This window comes from Gracilinanus agilis, chromosome 1, assembly GCF_016433145.1.
Source record: "Gracilinanus agilis isolate LMUSP501 chromosome 1, AgileGrace, whole genome shotgun sequence".
Classification (NCBI taxonomy): domain Eukaryota; kingdom Metazoa; phylum Chordata; class Mammalia; order Didelphimorphia; family Didelphidae; genus Gracilinanus; species Gracilinanus agilis.
This window is the reverse complement of record NC_058130.1, coordinates 339,211,466-339,231,815: the sequence shown is the minus strand read 5'-3', so window position 1 is coordinate 339,231,815 and position 20,350 is coordinate 339,211,466. Positions and strand designations below refer to the sequence as shown.

Below are 20,350 nucleotides of genomic sequence, written 5' to 3'. Positions count from 1 at the left end.
TTCACCCATTCTGAATTTATCTTGGTGTAGGGTGTGAGATGTTGATCTAGACCTAATCTCTCCCATATTGTTTTCCAAATTTCCCAGCAGTTTTTGTCAAATAGTGGATTCATGTCCCAAAAGTTGGGCTCTTTGGGTTTATCATACACTGTCTTGCTGATGTCATTTATCCCCAGTCTATTCCATTGATCCTCCTCTCTATCTCTTAGCCAGTACCATATTGTTTTGATGACTGCTGCTTTATAGTATAGTTTAATATCTGGTACTGCTAGGCTCCCTTCCTTCATATTTTTTTTTCATTATTTCCCTTGATATTCTTGATCTTTTGTTATTCCAAATGAACTTTGTTATAGTTTTTCCTAATTCAGTAAAGAAGTTTTTTGGTAATTTGATAGGTATGGCACTAAATAGGTAACTTAATTTGGGTAGAATGTTCATTTTTATTATGTTAGCTCGTCCTACCCATGAGCAGTTAATGGTTTTCCAATTGTTTAGATCTAGTTTTATTTGTTTGGAAAGTGTTTTGTAGTTGTTTTCATATAATTGCTGTGTTTGTTTTGGTAGATAGATTCCTAAGTATTTTATATTGTCTAGGGTGATTTTAAATGGTGTTTCTCTTTCTACCTCTTGCTGCTCTAATGTGTTGGAAATATATAGAAATGCTGATGATTTATGTGCATTGATTTTGTAACCAGCCACTTTGCTAAAGTTGTTGATTATTTCTACCAGCCTCTTAGTTGATTCTCTAGGATTTTTTAAGTAGATCATCATATTATCTGCAAAGAGTAATAGCTTAGTCTCCTCATTCCCTATTTTGATACCTTCAATTTCTTTTTCTTCTCTAATTGCTATTGCTAGTGTTTCTAGTACTATGTTGAATAATAGAGGAGATAATGGGCATCCTTGTTTCACTCCTGATCTTATTGGGAAGGCTTCTAATTTATCCCCATTGCATATAATGCTTGTGGATGGTTTTAGGTAAATACTGTTTATTTTTTTTAGGAAAGGTCCTTCTATTCCTATACTTTTCAATGTTTTCAATAGGAATGGATGCTGTATTTTGTCAAAGGCTTTTTCAGCATCTATTGAGATAATCATGTGATTTTTGTTTTCTAGACTGTTGATATGGTCATTTATGTGGATGTTTTCCTAATGTTGAACCATCCTTGCATTCCTGGTATAAATCCCACCTGATCATGGTGGATGATCTTCTTAATTACTTGCTGGAGTCTCTTTGCTAATATTCTATTTAAGATTTTTGCATCTATGTTCATTAGGGAGATTGGTCTATAGTTTTCTTTCTCAGTTTTTGGTCTACCTGGCTTTGGAATCAGTACCATATTTGTGTCATAAAAGGAATTTGGTAGGACTCCTTCTTTGCTTATCATATCAAATAATTTGTATAGTATTGGGATTAGTTGCTCTTTGAATGTCTGATAGAATTTACTTGTGAATCCATCAGGTCCTGGTGATTTTTTCCTTAGGGAGTTCTTTGATGGCTTGTTCAATTTCTATTTCTGATATGGGATTATTTAGGTATTCTATTTCTTCTGCTATAATCTAGGCATTTATATTTTTGTAGATATTCATCCATATCTCCTAAATTGTTATATTTGTTGCCATATAATTGGGCGAAATAGTTTTTAATGATTGCCTTAATTTCCCCTTCATTAGAGGTGAGGTCTCTCTTTTCATCTTTGATACTGTCAATTTGGTTTTCTTCTTTCCTTTTTCTTATTAGATTGACCAGTACTTTGTCTATTTTATCTGTTTTTTCAAAATACCAGCTTCTAGTCTTATTTATTAATTCAATAGTTCTTTTACTTTTGATTTTATTAATTTCTCCCTTAATTTTTTGTATTTCTAATTTAGTTTTCATCTGAGGGTTTTTAATTTGCTCACTTTCTAATTTTTTGAGTTGCATACCCAATTCATTAATCTCTGCCCTCCTTAATTTGTTAATATATGCACTCAAGGATATAAATTTCCCCCTGAGTACTGCCTTGGCTGCATCCCACAGAGTTTGGTATGATGTCTCATCATTGTCATTCTCTTCAATGAAATTGTTGATGGTTTCTATGATTTCTTCTTTGACAAATTGGTTTTGGAGAATCATATTGTTTAATTTCCAATTGGTTTTTGATTTTCCTGTCCAGGTGCCCTTACTAATTATTATTTTTATTGCATTATGATCTGAGAAGGTTACATTTATTATATCTGCTCTTTTGCATTTGTTTGCAATGGTTCTATGTCCTATTACATGGTCAATCTTTGTGAATGTACCATGTGCAGCTGAAAAGAAAGTGTATTCCTTTTTCCCTATTTATTTTTCTCCACATATCAGTTAAATCTAATTTTTCTAGGACTTCATTCACCCCGCCTTATCTGTGTTTCTTGTAGACAACATATGGTAGGATTTTGGTTTCTGATCCACTCTGCTATTTGCTTCAGTTTTATGATCGAGTTCATCCCATTCACATTCAGAGTTACAATTATCAGTTGTGCATTCACTGACAATTTTGTATCCTCCCCTAGACCCACCGCTTCTTCTTACACTATTTTCTTTTAAACCAGTGGTTTGCTTTGAGCTGGTGTCCCTTATCTCCTCCCTTGATTGACTTCCCTTTCTGCCCCCTCCCTTGTTATTCCCCTCTTTTTGTTTTTTAAAGGCCTAATGAATTCCCTCCCCCTTCTTCTCCCCTCCCTTTTTTGACCTCCCCACTCCCCTGTTCCCTTTGGTTTGTCCCTTCTGACTTTCTCAGTAGGGTTAGATAGAGTTTTTTATCTGAATGGATAATAAAGCTACTCTTCCCTCTCCAGGTTGAGTACACTGGGAGTAAGGTTTGATTATTACCTCTTAATGCTCTCTTCCTCTCCTTCTTATACTAGTATTTATCCCCTCCCCTTCCCATGCCTTCTTTGTGTGTAATAGAATATCCTATTTTTCTTATTTACTCAGATTTTTCTTGGTGTCCCCTACTATTCCCCCCACCCCTCTTTCCCAACCCCCATGTCATCTTAGACCATTTAGTATCCTATCCTCTCCCTTTGAATTATTCTTCTGGTTGCTATAATAGTGAATATTATAATAGTGAATAGAGTTCACTACAGAGAATTATACACAGCATTTCTCCACATAGTAATACAGATATTAGATCTTATTTAAGCCCTTAAAGAGTCAAATTTAAAAAATTATAAATTTTCTTTCTTTTCCCTCTGTTTCTTATTTACCTTTTCATGTTTCTCTTGATTTTTGTGGTTGGATATCAAACTTTCCATTTAGTCCTGATCTCTTTTGTGCAAAAACTTGGAAATCTTCAATTTTGTTGAATGCCCATACTTTCCCCTGGAAGTATATAGTCAGTTTCGATGGGTAGTTGATCTGTGGCTGAAGGCCCATCTTTCTGAATATCGTGTTCCAAGCCTTGCGGTCTTTTAGCGTGGAGGCTGCCCGATCCTGTGTGATCCTGATTGGTGCTCCTTGATATTTGAATTGTGTCTTTCTGGCTTCTTGTAAGATTTTTTCTTTTACTTAAAAGCTCTTGAATTTTGCTATTATATTCCTAGGTGTTGACTTTTCTGTGTCCAGTGTAGAGGGTGATCTATGGATCCTTTCAATGTCTATATTGCCCTCTAGTTGTAGAACTTCAGGGCAATTTTGCTGAATAATTTCTTTAAGTATGGAGTCCAAGTTTCTATTAATTTCTGCCTTTTCTGGAAGACCAATGATTCTCAAATTGTCTCTTCTCGACCGGTTTTCTTGGTCTGTCACTTTCTCATTAAGATATTTCATGTTTCCTTCTATTTCATCAGTCTTTTGACTTTGTTTTATTTGTTCTCGTTGTCTTGAGAGATCATTATGTTCTAATTTTTCAAATCTAGCCTGGTTTTCGGCTATAATCTTTTGGTTTTCGGCTATAATCTTTTGGTTTTCCTTTTCAATTTGGTCATTTCTGGTGTTCAATTTGATTATCAGTTCATTTGATTTCTGAGCCTCACTTTCCAATTGCAAAATTCTGCCTTTTAAGCTGTTATTTTCTTGCCAGATCTCTTCCATCTTCTTCAACATCTCATTTTTGAACTCTTCAATAGCTTGTGACCAGCTTTCATTTTTTTGGTAAGGTTTGGATATGATTACTTGTTTGTCCTCCTCTGTTGTCTGGATTTTCTCTGTGTAAAAGTTGTCGAGTGTTCCAGAGTTTTTCTTGATAATCTTTTTCTTCTTCTGGAGTTCTCGGCTTGCCATTGTTAGCCCCTCCCCTTTTAAGCTTTGTCTTCACCCTCAGGGTCTGCCTGCGCTTTCTAAGGTCCGGGGGGCTCCGGTCTCCTTGTCCTCGGGGTCAAGCCTCCTGGTCATCCTGGTCTGCCCCTCTGCCCGAGGCTCCTTCAGCAGTCTCAGGGGCTGCTTCCACAGCCGCGCTTCAGTCTGCTCCGGGTCCTCACTCGAGGTCCAAACCTGGGCTGGAGATCATTATTCAAGCCCAGGGCACTGCCTTCACTGGAGCAGACACTCAGGGAAAGTCCCTGCTTTATAGATCTTTATTCGTGCCTGGGTCGATGCCTTCACCAGCACAGACGCTCAGGAAAGTCCCTGCATTAGAGATCTTTGTCCCCGCCCCCGCAGACGCTTGGGAAAGTCCTTGCGTGCCCCCAGCCACTTGGGGGCCGTCGTCTTGCAGCACACGGGTGCAAGCCCTGGGGCTGCTAATGATTTACTGGTTGCCCCAGTCCTGTTTTCACTCTTGTGCGTTGGCCTTGGCATTGTGCGAGGTGTGTGGTGTGCGGGTGGGGGAGGGGCTTCTTCCTCTCGCGTTTTAGTGAGAGCTGTTTCACCCCTTTATAGCGTGGAGATGCCCCGATTCTGCGTACCTTCAATGCTGTGCCCTGTTGTGGGGTTCCTTCGTTCGTCTGGGTTCGTTTTTATTTCCCCTTGAGGAGTTTTGTATGCTTCGGTTAGGAGAGATCGAGCAGCTGCTCCTTACTCTGCCGCCATCTTAACCTGAAGTCCTCCCATCTCTTCCAATTACATTTTAATCTAATTGGACTTTCCTTGGGAGTTTTGCCTGGATATTTGCTGCCCAAGGGCCCCAAATTTGACATCTCTGACCTAGATTGTCATTGTCCTTAGTACATTTCTCAGAACTAAATCTAGTACTCTGGATGTGGTCTAATGGGGCACAAACACCATCACCTCCCTGCCCTTGGACCTTGTGCATTAATGCATTCTAAGGTTACATTAGTTTTTTTTTTGTTTTGTTTTGTTTTTACTTTCATATCCCACTATTCACTCAAGTTGAGCTAATAGGCCACTAAGTCTCATAAATTTTTTTTTTTCAGAAGCATGGCTATTTTGTACTCCTGCAACCTGTCCAACCACTCCTCAGTCTCCTTTGCTAGATCTTCATCCAGGTAATATCTGCCTACTAGGCATATCCTTTATGAGTCTGTTCTGGAACCTTTTGTCCTTTCCCTCTCTCTGAGTAATGTGAATAGCACACTTGAATTCAACTATCTTCTCTATAAAGATGATTCCTAGATCTATGTGCCCAGTCCTAACCTCCCTCCTGACCTCCAGTTCCACATTTCCACCTGACTCTTGAACATCTAAAATAGGATGTCTCATAGACATTTCAAATTCATGTACAAAACATAATTCATTCTTTGCCTCCAAATCCTTCCCCATCCTGAACTGCCAAGGTATTGTGTGGTTTTAAACTTTATTGTCATCCTCATCTCCTCACTCACAATCACTCACATCTAAGATGCTGGCAATTCTTGTGATTTTACCTTTACAAAATCATTCACATGCCCCACTTTCCTCCAGTCACAGAATCACCACCCTTAAAGGACTTCATTACCTTTTGCCTAAATTATTGCAATCGTTTTCTAATTGATCTTCCTTCCTTAAATCTCCCCACTCCACTCATCTGCCAAGATTGTTTTTCTAAAGTTCAAGTAACTACCCTTCTCAATAAACTTCCGTGGTTCTCTTTTACTCTCAAGATCAAATATAAAATCCTCCATTTGCCATGTAAAAGAACTTTACAACTTGGACTATTTCTACCTTTCTAGTTTTCTTACACTTTGCTCTCTTACATGTACTTTACAGTCTAGTTCCAAAAACCTGATTGCTGTTCCTTGAATATGACCAGAATGCTCTTTCTTCTCTGATTTCTGGCTTCCCTAATTTTCTGTAAGATTAAACTCAGATCTCACCTTCTGCCAGAGGCCTTCCTGGTCCTCCAACCCATTCCGATCTCTTCACTCTAAGATTATTGTTATCTGTATGTGTGTTTGCACATGTATGTGTATATATGTATACATATGTGCATCTATATACATATTGTGTAGATGTGTGAATGTATATGTATATGTACATATACATGTGTACACACCCATACCCACATACCATCTATGACTTTCTTCAAGTAACTGAAAAAAAAAAAAGTTACACAGCCCAGGAACCAAGCACAGGTCTTTAAGGCACTTTACCAAAGACCTCCTTCACTTTTTTTTTTTTGGGGGGGGGGGGTTGGTATAACAACTTTTATTCCAGATACCTCAGATGGGATTATCATCACTTCCAATTTCTACACTAAGATACTGAAGGCATAAAACTTGTAAACTACTTAGTGGCTGCCAAACAGTCAATTCATTAAACTGGAAACAAGAATCAAAGTATTAAACAGCCTTCAAATTTCTAGAGATTACTCCCTTATTAGGAAATGAAATAAATGGGCACTCTCCCTCCCTTCTTCCTTTCTTGACTTCTCTTCTACATCAAAATTAAACCACCATATAGAAGATTCTTTCGGTTTAGCCATTCAAGTAGTTCAGAATTCGTCATCTAGCTTGTATCAATTTATCTTGTTCATAAGAAACACACTAAATTTTATCATATGTTTTCATAAGGGTAAGGTTCCTACAACATTCCCCTGATCTACTAGTTTCTTTGTTCTATCAAAAAGGAAAATGAGGTTTGCTTGGCATGACCTATATTTGATATGTTATGGGCTCTTGGTGATAATCACTTCCTTTTCTAGGTGTTCACTAACCATCCTTTTAATATGTCTTAGAATTTTTCCAGGAATTGAATTTAAAATCACTGGGCCATATTTGTCAGGCTCTATAATTATTTTTGAAAATCAGAAACATGTTTCTCTTTTTCTAGTCTTGTACTTCTCATTTTTCCATAACCCTTCACAGATCATTGAGTGTTAATGGCTCAGAAATCACATCTCTGTTCTTTCAGTCCTCTAGGGTATATTTCAGCTGAGCTAGATGATTTTTAACTCATTTAGATCAGCTAGAAGATCTCTTACTATCTTATTACATAGCTTGTGTATCAATTCCTCATTAGGCATTTTTTTATTCTGTCACTTTAATCTCCTTGACAGAGAACACAGAAGCAAAATAAGAATTGAGCAGCTTCTCTTTCTTTCTGTGGTTATTGATCACTCTCTATCCATAGGAAGCATTTCTCTCCAATATTTCCCCAAGTATTTCTCCCTATGGGAAGTATTTATCTTTGTTGCTTTAGAATTACATTCTTGAGTTTCTTATTCCTCCTTGTTGGACTTCACCTGTAAAAAAAATTTTTTTTACCTTTACCTTCCATCTTAAAATCAATACTGTTTATTGGTTCCAAGGCAGAAGAGCAATAAGGGCTAAGCAGTGAGGGTTGTGACTTGCCCAGGGTCTTGCAACTAAGAAGTGATTGAGGTCAAATTCGAACCCAGGACCTTCCATTTCTAGGCCTGGCTTTCTGCCCACTGAACCTCCACTTACAGAATTTTAATACATGAAGTACTGCCTATCTTTTCTCGGAATCCTTTGAAATTTTCTCTTCTAAACAATATAATAGTACCTTCAGAAATGTCTGTATTGAGACCCTAACAAAGTATGAATTTTCATCTTCTATTAATATCACTAATGAGAATCACAACATTAATGTCTCACATTATGCTGTTTTTCAGACAAGGAAATGACTGATACTGTAAACAGAGAGCAAAACACTGAAAGAAGTCATAAGGAGGAAAAAGAAAAAAGAAACCCAGAGATTTGTGTGTCTAGAGATTTACAACCACGTGAAGAAAACAATCAGATTAAGAGAAAAAGACAAGATCATCAAGGCATTACCTATAGTGAAGAGTTGAGTTCCTCAATAAGTACAAATAAAGATTTACTTAATCTGTTACAGCAAGAGGATTCTCCTAATCCCAAAGTTCCCAATATTTCAGGTATGTTTTTAACTTATTATTCCGTTCTTCCAAACTTCCTTATTTCTGATGGGTACCATCATTTTTCCAGTCTCCCATTTTTGTAACCTTGGAGTTTATCTGCATTTTCTTCTTTCCCTTCAGCTCATATATTGAATCAATTGCCAAATCTTGTATCTCCTTTCACAACAACTTTGTATTTGTCTCTATCTCTCCACTCACATGGTTACCTTCCTAGTTCATGCTCTTATCACCTTTCGCATGTATTACTGTAACGTCCCCTAATTGATATTCCTATCCCAAATCTCCACCTTTTCTAATCTGTCTTCCTTAGAGCTACCAAAGTGATTTTCCTAAGAAAGAAGTCTAGCTATATCACACTCCAGCTCAGAGAACTCCAGTGGATCCCTATTTCTTCAAGAATCAAATGTATTTTGTTTTCATAACCTGACTGATCTACCTTTCCAGCCTTATTAAACAGTTCTCCCTTTCCTACACTCTGAGGTCCAGGCAAATTGTTTTTCTTTCTGTTCCTCACAGTCAACATGCCATTCCCTTTTCACCTCCATTTCTTAGAAACCATTTTCCTTTCAACTAAGGTGTCACCTTCGACCTGAAGCTTTTCCAGACCTCTTGAGATACTAGTGCCTTGCAAACTCTACTTCAGCCAACTACCTTGTATTTATGTCTAAATTTATATTTTTTTATTATATATGTATATATATATATGTATATTGTCTCTCCTAAAAGAATGTAAGTTCCTTGAGGGCAGAGACTATTTTATTTTTGTCTTTATATTCCCTAGAACATAGTATAGGGCTTGGCACATAGCAGATAATTAATAAATATTTGTTGATTGATTGATTTTAAGGATTATATGAGATAATAATAATAGCTAGCATTTCTATAATGCTTTAATATTTCCAAAGCACTTTACAAATATTATCTCATTTGATCCTCACAACATCCCGGGAGGCCAGTGCTATTATCCCCATTTTACAGAATAGGAAATTAAGGGAGGTAGAATTTGAGTGACTTGCCCAAGAAAAGCCAGCTAGTTAGTATCTGAAGCTGGATCTATCTCCCTATTCAATGTAATACGTAGCCCTGCTATAACAAAAATAGTACTATAATAATAGTACCCTGTTGTCCTGATTACAGGGTCTAGAGATGTATGTAGAGTGTGTCTTTATAAGTTATTTGGGCTTTTAAATAAAATTATCTTAAAGGTAAAGAAAGTAATATGTCGATATTTTAGTACATTTTTTATCTCATCGTTTTGGGAATTCCCTCCAGTAATACCTACTGATGAATCACAATGATGACAGTGCTTTCTATTTGGAACCATTTGGGCCCATGTTTTTAGATTAGATCTATGATTTTGTTATAAGGAATCCCCAGTGAGAAAGCTCACACTATCAATATAGATCAGCATCTGTTCTGCCACTTATTGTCCTAGCCTGTGTTGGCAAACCTATGGCATGAGTACTAGAGGGGGCTGCTCTTCTCCCCTTTTCCACCGCACTTGAGGACACTTCTCCCATCACCTGCCTCCTGCCCAGCAGCCCAGTGGGAGTGTTCCCACACTTTCCTGTCTGGAGTAAGGAGGGGCTCACATTATGGTGTGAAGGTTGCAGTTTGGGCACTCAGTCTCTGAGATCTTTAAAACGTTTGCCATCACTGTTCTAGAGTGTTACTTGAGAGTGCAGAGAGATTAAGTGCTTGCCCTGGTTCACATAGGCAGTATGTATCAAAGGAAGGATTTCAGCTCAGTTTTTCTTGACTCCAAGGCCTTCTCTCTAGCCATTAGGTCATGCTGCCTCTTATTTTTTGCCCACATTCTACTATATATCCTCCATAGAAGAACTACCTAATTAACTAAAGATCTTCCTCTAGGTCTTTATTTTTTATCTCAAAATATATGACTGAACTGGAATGAGATCTTACAATTAGACTCTAAAAAGTCTCCTTGGGCATCTTAAGTGGATGTGTTGGTTGTATATGACACTCAGAATACCAAGCTACATTGTCCATGGCACCTCTGCCCCCTTTTCCACTACTCTAATACAATCACTGAAGAAGTAAAAGAGGACCACACAAGACTGAGGGTCTTTTGAACTTTTCTCAGTGCATGGGTTATCATGGTCAATGAATTTTATCCCCTAGTGCCCAACATCCTGGTGATGTATCTCGTCATTCTTAGTTTGAGGGGTTCTCCAGCAGAGGGCACTTTGTCTCTGGGATCATACTCAAAGGCTTTCCATTTTTCTGACTGAAGAGGACCTGTGGCCTCCTTGCCAAGTCTTAAGCAACATAGCTATTAGGGTCTTTTGATTATGGGGGACTCAACTCCCACATTCCGAAAGAGGGAGATTACAAAATCTTCTAAAGCTTGTGTACTGTTGTCATCCCTTTCTCTATTCCTGGCTCCACAACCAGGACAAAGTGTTAAAATAAGACCTATGGTGGGGTTAATCATAATCATACCTTGTAGTTTGTAGCCATTAAATAGTGATCTGTGCTAGCATCCATGAAAAACAGTGTTTCAGGGGGCAGCAAGCTAGCTCAGTGGATTGAAAGCCAGGCCAGAAACAGGAGATTCTAGGTTCAAATCTAGCCTCAGACATTTCTTAGCTGTGTGACCCTGGGCAAGTCACTTCGTCCTCACCTCCCAACTTTTACTGTTCTTCTACCTTGGAACCAATACACAGTATTGATTCTAAGCGGAAGCTAATGGATTTTTAAAAATTAAAATAAAAAAATAATATTTCATGATTAGTTAGTAGTCACTATGAGTGAAACAAAAAATTCTGTGTGGTATAATAACAGTTGTAAAATAGATTATGGGGCAGCTAAGTGGTTTAGGGATAGATCATTGGGCTTGGAGTCAGGAAGACTTGAGTTCAAATCCAGCCTCAGACACTTATGAGCAAGTCACTTAATCCTTTTGCTTTATTTTCCTTATCTCTAAAATCAGTTGGAAAAGAAAATGGCAAACTTCTCTAGTGTCTTGGCCAGGAAAACCCCAAATGGAATCATGAAGACAGATATGACTGAAATGACTAAACAATAAAATAATAGATTATGAAAATTAAAGTTAGATAATTCAGTTTTCCCTCACACACATTTAAATAATCTGCATTTGAACATGTGTGGGGAAAAAAAGACATGATAGAGATAAAAGGATACAGGGTTTTTGTGTCTCTGACCACACCCTTTCAAGCTGAGGGCAAAGTTCAGACCGCTGCCTTTGCAGAGGAAACACAGCTATGATACTTGTACCAGAGCAACTGTGTCAAATAAGAACATCAAAATGCTCATTTGGACTCCACCTCCTATGTTACATTGAAATTGGAAACTTTTCTATCTACCTCTACAGAGAAAACTGATGAACTCTGAGTAAAAATTGAAGTATAATTTTCTTAATTTATTTTTCACTTTTTTACAATATGACTAATGTGCAAATATATTTTGCATGATTTCACATGTATAATTGATATCATATTGCTTGCCTTTTTGATGGGTGGGGAAGGGGAAGGAGGGAAAGAATTTAGGACTTTAAAAAAAGAATGTTAAAAATAAACACATTTTTTAAAAAAGAAATAGAAGAGTTTGAGGTTATGACTAGTGTACTGATATAAAGAGTAGACTTTGTGCAATTCTGGGAAGATTATTTAGCCTTTTTGGGCCTCAGTTTCCTCATTTGTGAAATTAATACATTAAACTAACTGACTTTAAGATTATTTCCATCTTGACATCTATGATCCTCTTCAGACTATAAGATCCTTGGGGCCACAGGTTCCCCTAGCTTTGGATTCATCTGAGAACTTACTTTGTGAACTCTTGGAAACTCCTTTCTTTAAAATTAATGAACTGATAAAAATTATGAAATCTCTAAGGCAATGAGCCTATATATAATTCCAAGTTTTCATTTTTAAAAATCTCCTTTTTACTTATCCTCCAGAGACCTGTGACCTCTCCATCAATCTGTGAACCTCTCCATTACAGAATGTAGGCAATGAGGAATTTGACTCCAACTTTCAGGAAGTGAGAGGTCACAGCTTATCCCCTTTTGCATGCACCTTCACATTTCCCCTCTCAGCAATTGGAGATAGATGAGTCCCTGGCAAAGCTTTGGTAGGAACTAGGCAAATCATAAGGCATGAGTTTTGGGCAATAGCCTTAAGGGAAGAATCAATAACATTCTCATTTTGAAGCTTCCTACAGTTAGCAAATAAAACCTGAGAGAGATGGGGCTTCTTTACTATTTTAAAAAGCTGCCTCATTGCTGTCATCGTATAGTTGATTGTGTTGAAAGATGGACAGTCCACTGGGACCTGCCTGTAACAAAGTAGTGAGTCTACAAGGGTCTGATTTTCCTGAAATACATCCCCACATGCCTGTGGATCTCTTCATGTTCCCTTGTGTTCTGTGAACTCCTGGGTAAGCCCCAAATGCCTGATCATGCTGCCATTGAGTCCTTGGCACAGAGGCCACTGGTTTTGGTGGTGATGAATTTGTCACAGTCATTGATAATTCCTTCATCCTTGAAAATGCTTTCAAAGCCATCCTCTATTCTCTTAGGTATGCTTATGTTACAAACTATAGGACTGTCAGTCAGAGATGACTGGGACTTGCTACTGGACCATGTTCTGCAGAGACTGGATATTTGGGGCAGGAGCAGTAGGAAGGAGTAATGTGTCCCCTTGCCTCTTCTGTGTAATGTTCTTGGACCATCATCCTAATCTCCCTCTGTCTGAAACCTTGGACTCCATTCCTATATCTCTCTCTTTTTGCCAAGGTCCAAGACTCCAGGTACTTCCTTGCTATCTTCTTTATATTCCTTTTTTCTTCCCTCCTACTTCCCAGCACCCCTTTATGTATTATTTTCCCTTATAAGAATGTCTGCTCTTTGAGGGCAGGGACTGCCTTGCTTGCTTATATTCCTATCCCTAGTGCTTAGCCCAGGACTTGGCACATAATGAGTGCTCCATAGATGACCCATCTATTCATCTCTATCTAGCTAACTAGCTATCGGTTGGAAATTTCCCTTTCATTTTCCAGTAAATCTCCTTTATAGCCTTGGGGAAGTCTGAGACCCATTGCTAGATCCCTCCCCTCTATTAAAGACCTAACACTTAAAATAAAGTTTTTGTGAGTTCCTCCAAAAGTGACTTGGCTTGAGGCTACAGGGTCTGTGCCAGTAAACCATGTTCAGTTGCAAGTAAAACGTCCTTCAGGAATCTGACTAGTTTTAAAGCATTGCCATTACAAGTTAATCATCTGACTCTGCTTCTAAAGACCATGAGGCCATATATGCAAATGGCATTGTACTAAAGGCAAAAAAGGCCAGGAAAAATGAATTATGGTAAAGGCTTATTAATCTGAATTGCAAGGAATTATGAAAAAGAAATTTTAGATGGTATACTTTTTTATAAAAGAAAAATGGAGCATGTAATGGGCTAGAGAATAGCAATTGCTTTAAATTATACTAGAAATATTAAGTAGAAATTACCTGGTGCTATACATAATAAGACTTTTAAATCTATCAAATTACAATGTAACTTTAGGAAAGGAAATTTTTTAGAGTACTGTCAAAATTTTTTGTCCTATTTTAAGTCTCACTGCTATGGAACTTTTGAGAAGAATGATGAATGTTGTGCTAGAATTTTGAATGGTTTTTGATGGATTAACTTAATGGAAAATAATGTTCTAAGATAAATAAAGTGAAATAGATGAAGCAATTGCCATTTCCTGCCTCCCCCCTCCCCCCAAGTTGGAACTCACAATAATACCTTTATGTGTGGATTTGCATCAGTCCTCTAGTGATGTGCCGCTGCCATTCTGGATCAGCATGATATGGTGTGAAGAACACATAGTTCCATGTCCTGGCTCTGTTATCTCCATAAGTGAACAATGCTATTAACTATCAGACCATGGATGAATCACATAATCAGTCTGAACCTTAATTTTTCTCATCCATAGATAGATAGATAGATAGATAGATAGATAGATAGATAGATAGATAGATGGATGGATGGAAAGATAGAACATTTATTAAGTACTTACTACCATGTACCAGGCACTATGCTAAGCCCTAGATAGAAATACAAACAAGTAAGATAGCCCCTAGCCTCAAGAAACTTACATCCTAATAGGGAAAGACAAAATCCTGTAAATAAGGTGATTAGGTCTCATCTAAAGAATTGATTGATGGCTCAAACTGATTCCATTACAAGGAAACAAGCTTTATTATGAGAGAATATAGTAATAGTTTAAGGTAAGATAAGGAGATGAGGAGGTGTGGTAAGTAAAGTTAAGAGTAAAAGTAAGAGAGTGAATGAGAGACAGAGAGAGAGGGGTGGTGGAGAGGGAGTGGATAGGGGTTCTATGCTTTTCCTCTTGCTTTAGTTACTAAGGAAGGGATCTTTTGTTTGGGCAGTTGTTGCCCTGTGTCTCTAGGGAACTGATGTCACTTCATCCATGGTTCACTCTGTCCATTGGGGAGTGGTAAGGAGGGGGAAAAATTGCAATGTAAATGGAATGCTAATGACATGTTAAATACCCTGGAGCAACTTAGATAAAGTTTTGCTCTTTTCAACTCAGACTCTAAGGAAAGTAGTGTGTGAGGAAATTGAGCATTATTTGAGCCTAGTCCTGTGTGAATGGGAACTGAACCACCTGTACTTGCTGGTCAGAGACCCCCCAAACCAAGGACCTAGGTTATGTGAGTTTTCCCATAATTATGAATCTAAGTGCATATGTCTTATATGAAAGGTAGGCCCATTCTAATCAACAAGTTACTGTTTCTATGTTCTTTTGATTGTGTACAGCTACTTGGCAAGGTTTGTGGGATATTTCAGCCCACATCAAAAGGGTGCTGGAAAACAATGTGTTGGCTTAAAGAAAATAGCCACAAAGACCAACGATGAGATATGTAGTAAACAATGTAAAAACTTACCTGTTAGGAGTGGGAAACCCAGTTGTAGAGACCAACTGTCTATTGGTGTAGATATGGTCATAAAAAGCATAATAGGGTGCCATTAGGTGGCTTAGTGAATTGAGAGCCAAGCCAAGAGATGGGAAACCCTGGGTTCAAATCTGGCCTCAGACATTTCCTAGTTGTGTGCCCCTGTGCAAGTCACTTAACCCCATCACTTTACCACTCTTCTGTCTTGGAACCATTACACAGTATTGATTCTAAAATGGAAGGTAAGGGTTTAAAAATAAATAAAAATACCATAATAGTCATTCTTCTTAGAGGTAGTTAAGCATAGTGGATAGAATTGGCTTTTGTTCCAGGAAGATCTGGGTATAAGTTTCACCTCTGACATATCCTGGCTCTGGGATCCAGATCATGTCACTTCTAAGGACTCTAGGCTAAGACTCTAACTTGCAGACACAGTGCTAGCCTGCTATTGGTAGAGAGAGTTATTTGAAAATTCTTTGTAATATCAATGAGATCACAGATTCAGTTCCTATCCTTGTCCCAACCTACCTCACAGGATTTGCTGTCACTTTTCAGTTGTTTCCAACTCTTCATGACCCCATGTGGTGCTTTCTTGGCAAAGCTACCGTAGTGGGTTTGCCATTTCCTTCTCCAGCTCATTTCACAGATGAGGAAAATGAAGCAGACAGGATTAAGTGACTTGCCTAGGGTCACACAGCTAGGAAGTGTGATTTGAACTGAGGAAGATGTCTTCCTGACTCCCAGCCTGGCACTCTATCCACTTTGCCATCTAGATGCCCCACCTCACAGGATGAATCATGTGAAAAGTGCTTATATGTGAGTTACTGTTATTATTGTATCCTTAGAACCTTCTGCATCTGGCAAAAAGGATACCCAAGTCTTGCCTGACAAACTGAGTTGCAAAACAACTAAAGTCCAAAAGAGGACTACCAAAGGCAAAAGTCGGCTGCATTTGGCTGCCAAAAGAGGAGATTTGTCACTGGTCAAAGCGCTAATAGAATCTGGAACCCAGCTAAACCAAAAGGATAATGCAGGTTTGCATCTTTAATATCTTTCTAGTCTGCTTTATAACTTGAGCCCCTTAAAATACACATCATTTAAAACTTTGGCTTTTGTCACTGTAGACTTGGATAATTAATAATCTATGTCCTCCTTTCACTCTGTGAGGCAGTATTTGTGGGGAGGGGAGTTGGGCTGGAGAAGGAGGTGAAATGTAGTGGTAAAGAATAAAAGGCAGGTAGTTGTGTTCTGGATCTTAACCTGGGGATGAGAATATGGATCAGTTGGGGTTGGATAGAGAGTGAAGAATGACCAGATCAGTGCTCCTAGGTAGATGGACCTCACCTCTGGGAGTTTGGCAGACTACAGTTTTTGCCTTTAATGCTGGTCTGATAGACCATCTCCAACCCTCTAGAGACCCATAGCTTCTTGATAATCAGGAAGGAATATTTCCTTCCTCTCTAAGGGCAAGGCATTTGTATAGTCAGAATTCTTTCCTATATCCTTTGGCAAAGCAGAAAAAGCCCTGCCTTGGATCCAACCTTGCCTCTGCCTTACCAGTCCCTCCAACCTCTCTGGGTATCATTTTTCTGGACTGCAAAAAGGATGATCTTTGCCCTACATTCATGATACCATGATCTCATAACCTCATTTTATACCTTCTTTGATGGTGTGCATGCCACTCTAGTATGTATTGTCACCATTCCTTTAGAATCATGGCTAGTTGATGCATTGATTAAAGTTCTTAATTCTTTCAAAGTTGTTTTTTCTTTAATTTCATTGTTTTTGTATAAATTGTTCTCTATGTTCTGGTCACATCAAAATGTATTAGATCATTCAAGATTTGTCAACCAAGTTTATCTGAAACCTTCCCTTTTGTCATTTTTTACTTTGCAATAATATTCCATTACATTTATTATTATATGATTATTATTTTATTATTATATGATTATTATTATATGATTTGTTTTATTATTATATGATTTGTTTAGCCATTCCTATTGATGGGCACACTCTCTTCAGTTTCCTAGTTCTCAGCTATGACAAACAAAATTGCTTAAAGTACCTTTCTATGGATGGACCTTTTCCCTATTTCTTTGATATCTTTAGGGTATAGGTCAGTGATTCCCAAAGTGGGTGCTACCGCCCCCTGGTGGGTGCTACAGTGATCCAGGGAGGTGGTGACAGCCACAGGTGCATTTATCTTTCCTATTAATTGCTATTAAAATTTTAAAAAAATTAATTTCCAGGGGGCTAAGTAATATTTTTTCTGGAAAGGGGGCGGTAGGCCAAAAAAGTTTGGGAACCAATGGCATAGGCCTATTACTAATATTGGTGAATCAAAGGGTATACACAGTTTAGTGACTCTTTAGGTCATGTCCTTTTTGGAATCTGGATGTGAAAGAGAAAATAACCTTCCTACTTTACCCTCAGTTCTTTCCTGAGAAAACAAAGCTCATTCTTCCTAGGTCAGAAAACATCGTCTAGGAAGCATTTTGCTGTTAACACAAGAATTCGGTTCCAAAAAATTCTTTTAAAAATATTGATACATTCTAAACAAGAATTTCAGGAATCACCTTTAAGAAAAATACCTGACAATATAGAACTAAAAATATGAAAAATCAAAAGTAATTTCATTGGATTTTGATAATTAAATTATGATGAAATGGGCAAAATTGATATTGGCAATGAAATCAATGTTTTCCTGAAAGGGTGGGAGCATACATTTCTTTAAAATAAATATCATCAGCCATATTTCATATATACAAAAAGTTCCCAGACTCACCCCATTAATATTATATTATTGTAGCAATATTGTATTATGATAGTGATATGGTTCTTAAGCAGTGATTCTTGCAGTGTATGATTTGACTCTAAAGCTTATTTCCTTTGGCTTTGTTAGGATGGACAGCACTTCATGAAGCAGCTAATAAGGGATTTAATGAAGTGTTGGTGGAGTTATTGAAAGCTGGTGCTAATGTTAATAGTGAAAGCCTAGATGGGCTTTTGCCCATACATAATGCTGTTTCAGGCAATCATTTAAAGGTACGGTGCATATCATATTTGCATTTTTGTATTTTTTCCCCTCTAGGAAAATGGGAGGGGGAATTGAAGTTATTTTTAACTGAGACCTAAAATGCATTATTAAAATACAGAACATGGCAACCTGCTCGAAATGATAAATGAACATTAGAATTTGTGGAAGGACTTAAACATCATGCATTTTAATATGAATGACTTTCCTATTTGCTCTTATAGCACAAAACACATTTTTTGTCAGAACAAGCCCAAGAAGTCCAACATACTTTAGACATTAAAATACAAGTTATAGTTGGCTACATTCCTTTTTTTTTTAAATTTTAAACATTTATTAATATTTATATTTTAGAAAAGTTAACATGGTTACAAGATTTATGCTCTTACTTTCCCCTTCACCCCCCGACCTCCCCCTTCCCCTGGCCAATATGCATTTCCACTGGTTTTAATATGTGTCATTAATCAAGACCTGTTTCCAAATTGTTGATATCATGTCCTCATCATCCCATGTATTCAAGCAGTTGATTTTCTTCTGTGTTTCCTCTCCTGCTGTTCTTCCTCTGAATGTGGGTAGCACTCTTTTCCATAAATCCCTCAGAATTGTCCTGGGTCATTGCATTGCTGCTAGTACAGAAGTCCATTGCATTTGATTTTACCACAGTATATCAGTCTCTGTGTACAATGTTCTTCTCGCTCTGCTCCTTTCACTCTGCATCAGTTCCTGGAGGTCTTTCCAATTCACATGGAATTCCTCCAGTTTATTATTCCTTTTAGCACAAAAGTATTCCATCACCAGCATATACCACAGTTTGTTCAGCCATTCCCCAATTGAAGGACATACCCTCGTTTTCCAGTTTTTTGCCAGCACAAAAAATGCGGCTATAAATATTTTCGTGCAAGTCTGTTTATCTATGATCTCTTTGGGGTACAAGCCCAACAATGGTATGGCTGGATCAAAGGGCAGGCAGTCTTTTATAGCCCTTTGAGCATAGATCCAAATTGCCATCCAGAATGGTTGGATCAGTTCACAGCTCCACCAGCAATGAATTAATGTCCCAATTTTGCTACATCCCCTCCAACATTCATTACTCTCCCCTTCTTTCATTTTAGCCAATCTGCTAGGTGTGAGGTGATACCTCAGAGTTGTTTTGATTTGCATTTCTCTAATTATTAGAGATTTAGAACACTTTCTCATGTGCTTATTGATACTTTTGATTTCTTTACCTGAAAATTGCCTATTCATGTCTCTTGCCCATTTATCAATTGGGGAATGGCATGATTTTTTGTACAATTTATTTAACTCCTTATATATTTGAGTAATTAGACCCTTGTCAGAGTTTTTTGTTATAAAGATTTTTTCCCAGTTTGTTGTTTCCCTTCTGATCTTGGCTACATTGTTTTGGTTTGTACAAAAGCTTTTTAGTTTTATATAATCAAAATAATTTATTTTACATTTTGTAATTTTCTCTAACTCTTGTTTGGTTTTAAAATCTTTCCTTTCCCAGAGATCTGACAAGTATACTATTCTATGTTCACTTAACTTATTTATAGTTTCCCTCTTTATATTCAAGTCATTCACCCATTCTGAATTTATCTTGGTGTAGGGTGTGAGGTGTTGATCTAAACCTAATCTCTCCCATATTGTTTTCCAAATTTCCCAACAGTTTTTGTCAAATAGTGGATTTTTGTCCCCAAAATTGGGCTCTTTGGGTAAATCATATACTGTCTTGCTGACGTCACTTACCCCAAGTCTATTCCACTGATCTTCCCTTCTATCTCTTAGCCAGTACCATATTGTTTTGATGACTGCTGCTTTATAGTATATTTTAATATCTGGTACTGCTAGGCCCCCTTCCTTCATATTTTTTTTCATTATTTCCCTTGATATTCTTGATCTTTTGTTATTCCAAATGAACTTTGTTATAGTTTTTCCTAATTCAGTGAAAAAGATTTTTGGTAGTTTGATAGGTATGGCACTAAATAGGTAAATTAATTTGGGTAGAATGGTCATTTTTATTATGTTAGCTCGTCCTACCCATGAGCAGTTAATGGTTTTCCAATTGTTTAGATCTAGTTTTATTTGTTTGGAAAGTGTTTTGTAGTTGTTTTCATATAATTCCTGTGT

The 20,350-nt window shown here is 37.5% G+C and overlaps 1 protein-coding gene across 1 annotated transcript in view; it reads left to right on the top strand.

Moving 5' to 3' along the window:
* ANKRD31 (ankyrin repeat domain 31) overlaps positions 1 to 20,350 on the top strand; it is a 188,979-nt gene that overhangs the window by 78,413 nt on the left and 90,216 nt on the right. Inside the window, exons 17-20 of the mRNA XM_044680804.1 lie at positions 5,338 to 5,409; positions 7,977 to 8,240; positions 16,035 to 16,223; positions 18,092 to 18,234. Coding sequence (XP_044536739.1) covers positions 5,338 to 5,409; positions 7,977 to 8,240; positions 16,035 to 16,223; positions 18,092 to 18,234 — 668 coding nt within the window. The remainder of the gene's footprint in view (positions 1 to 5,337; positions 5,410 to 7,976; positions 8,241 to 16,034; positions 16,224 to 18,091; positions 18,235 to 20,350) is intronic.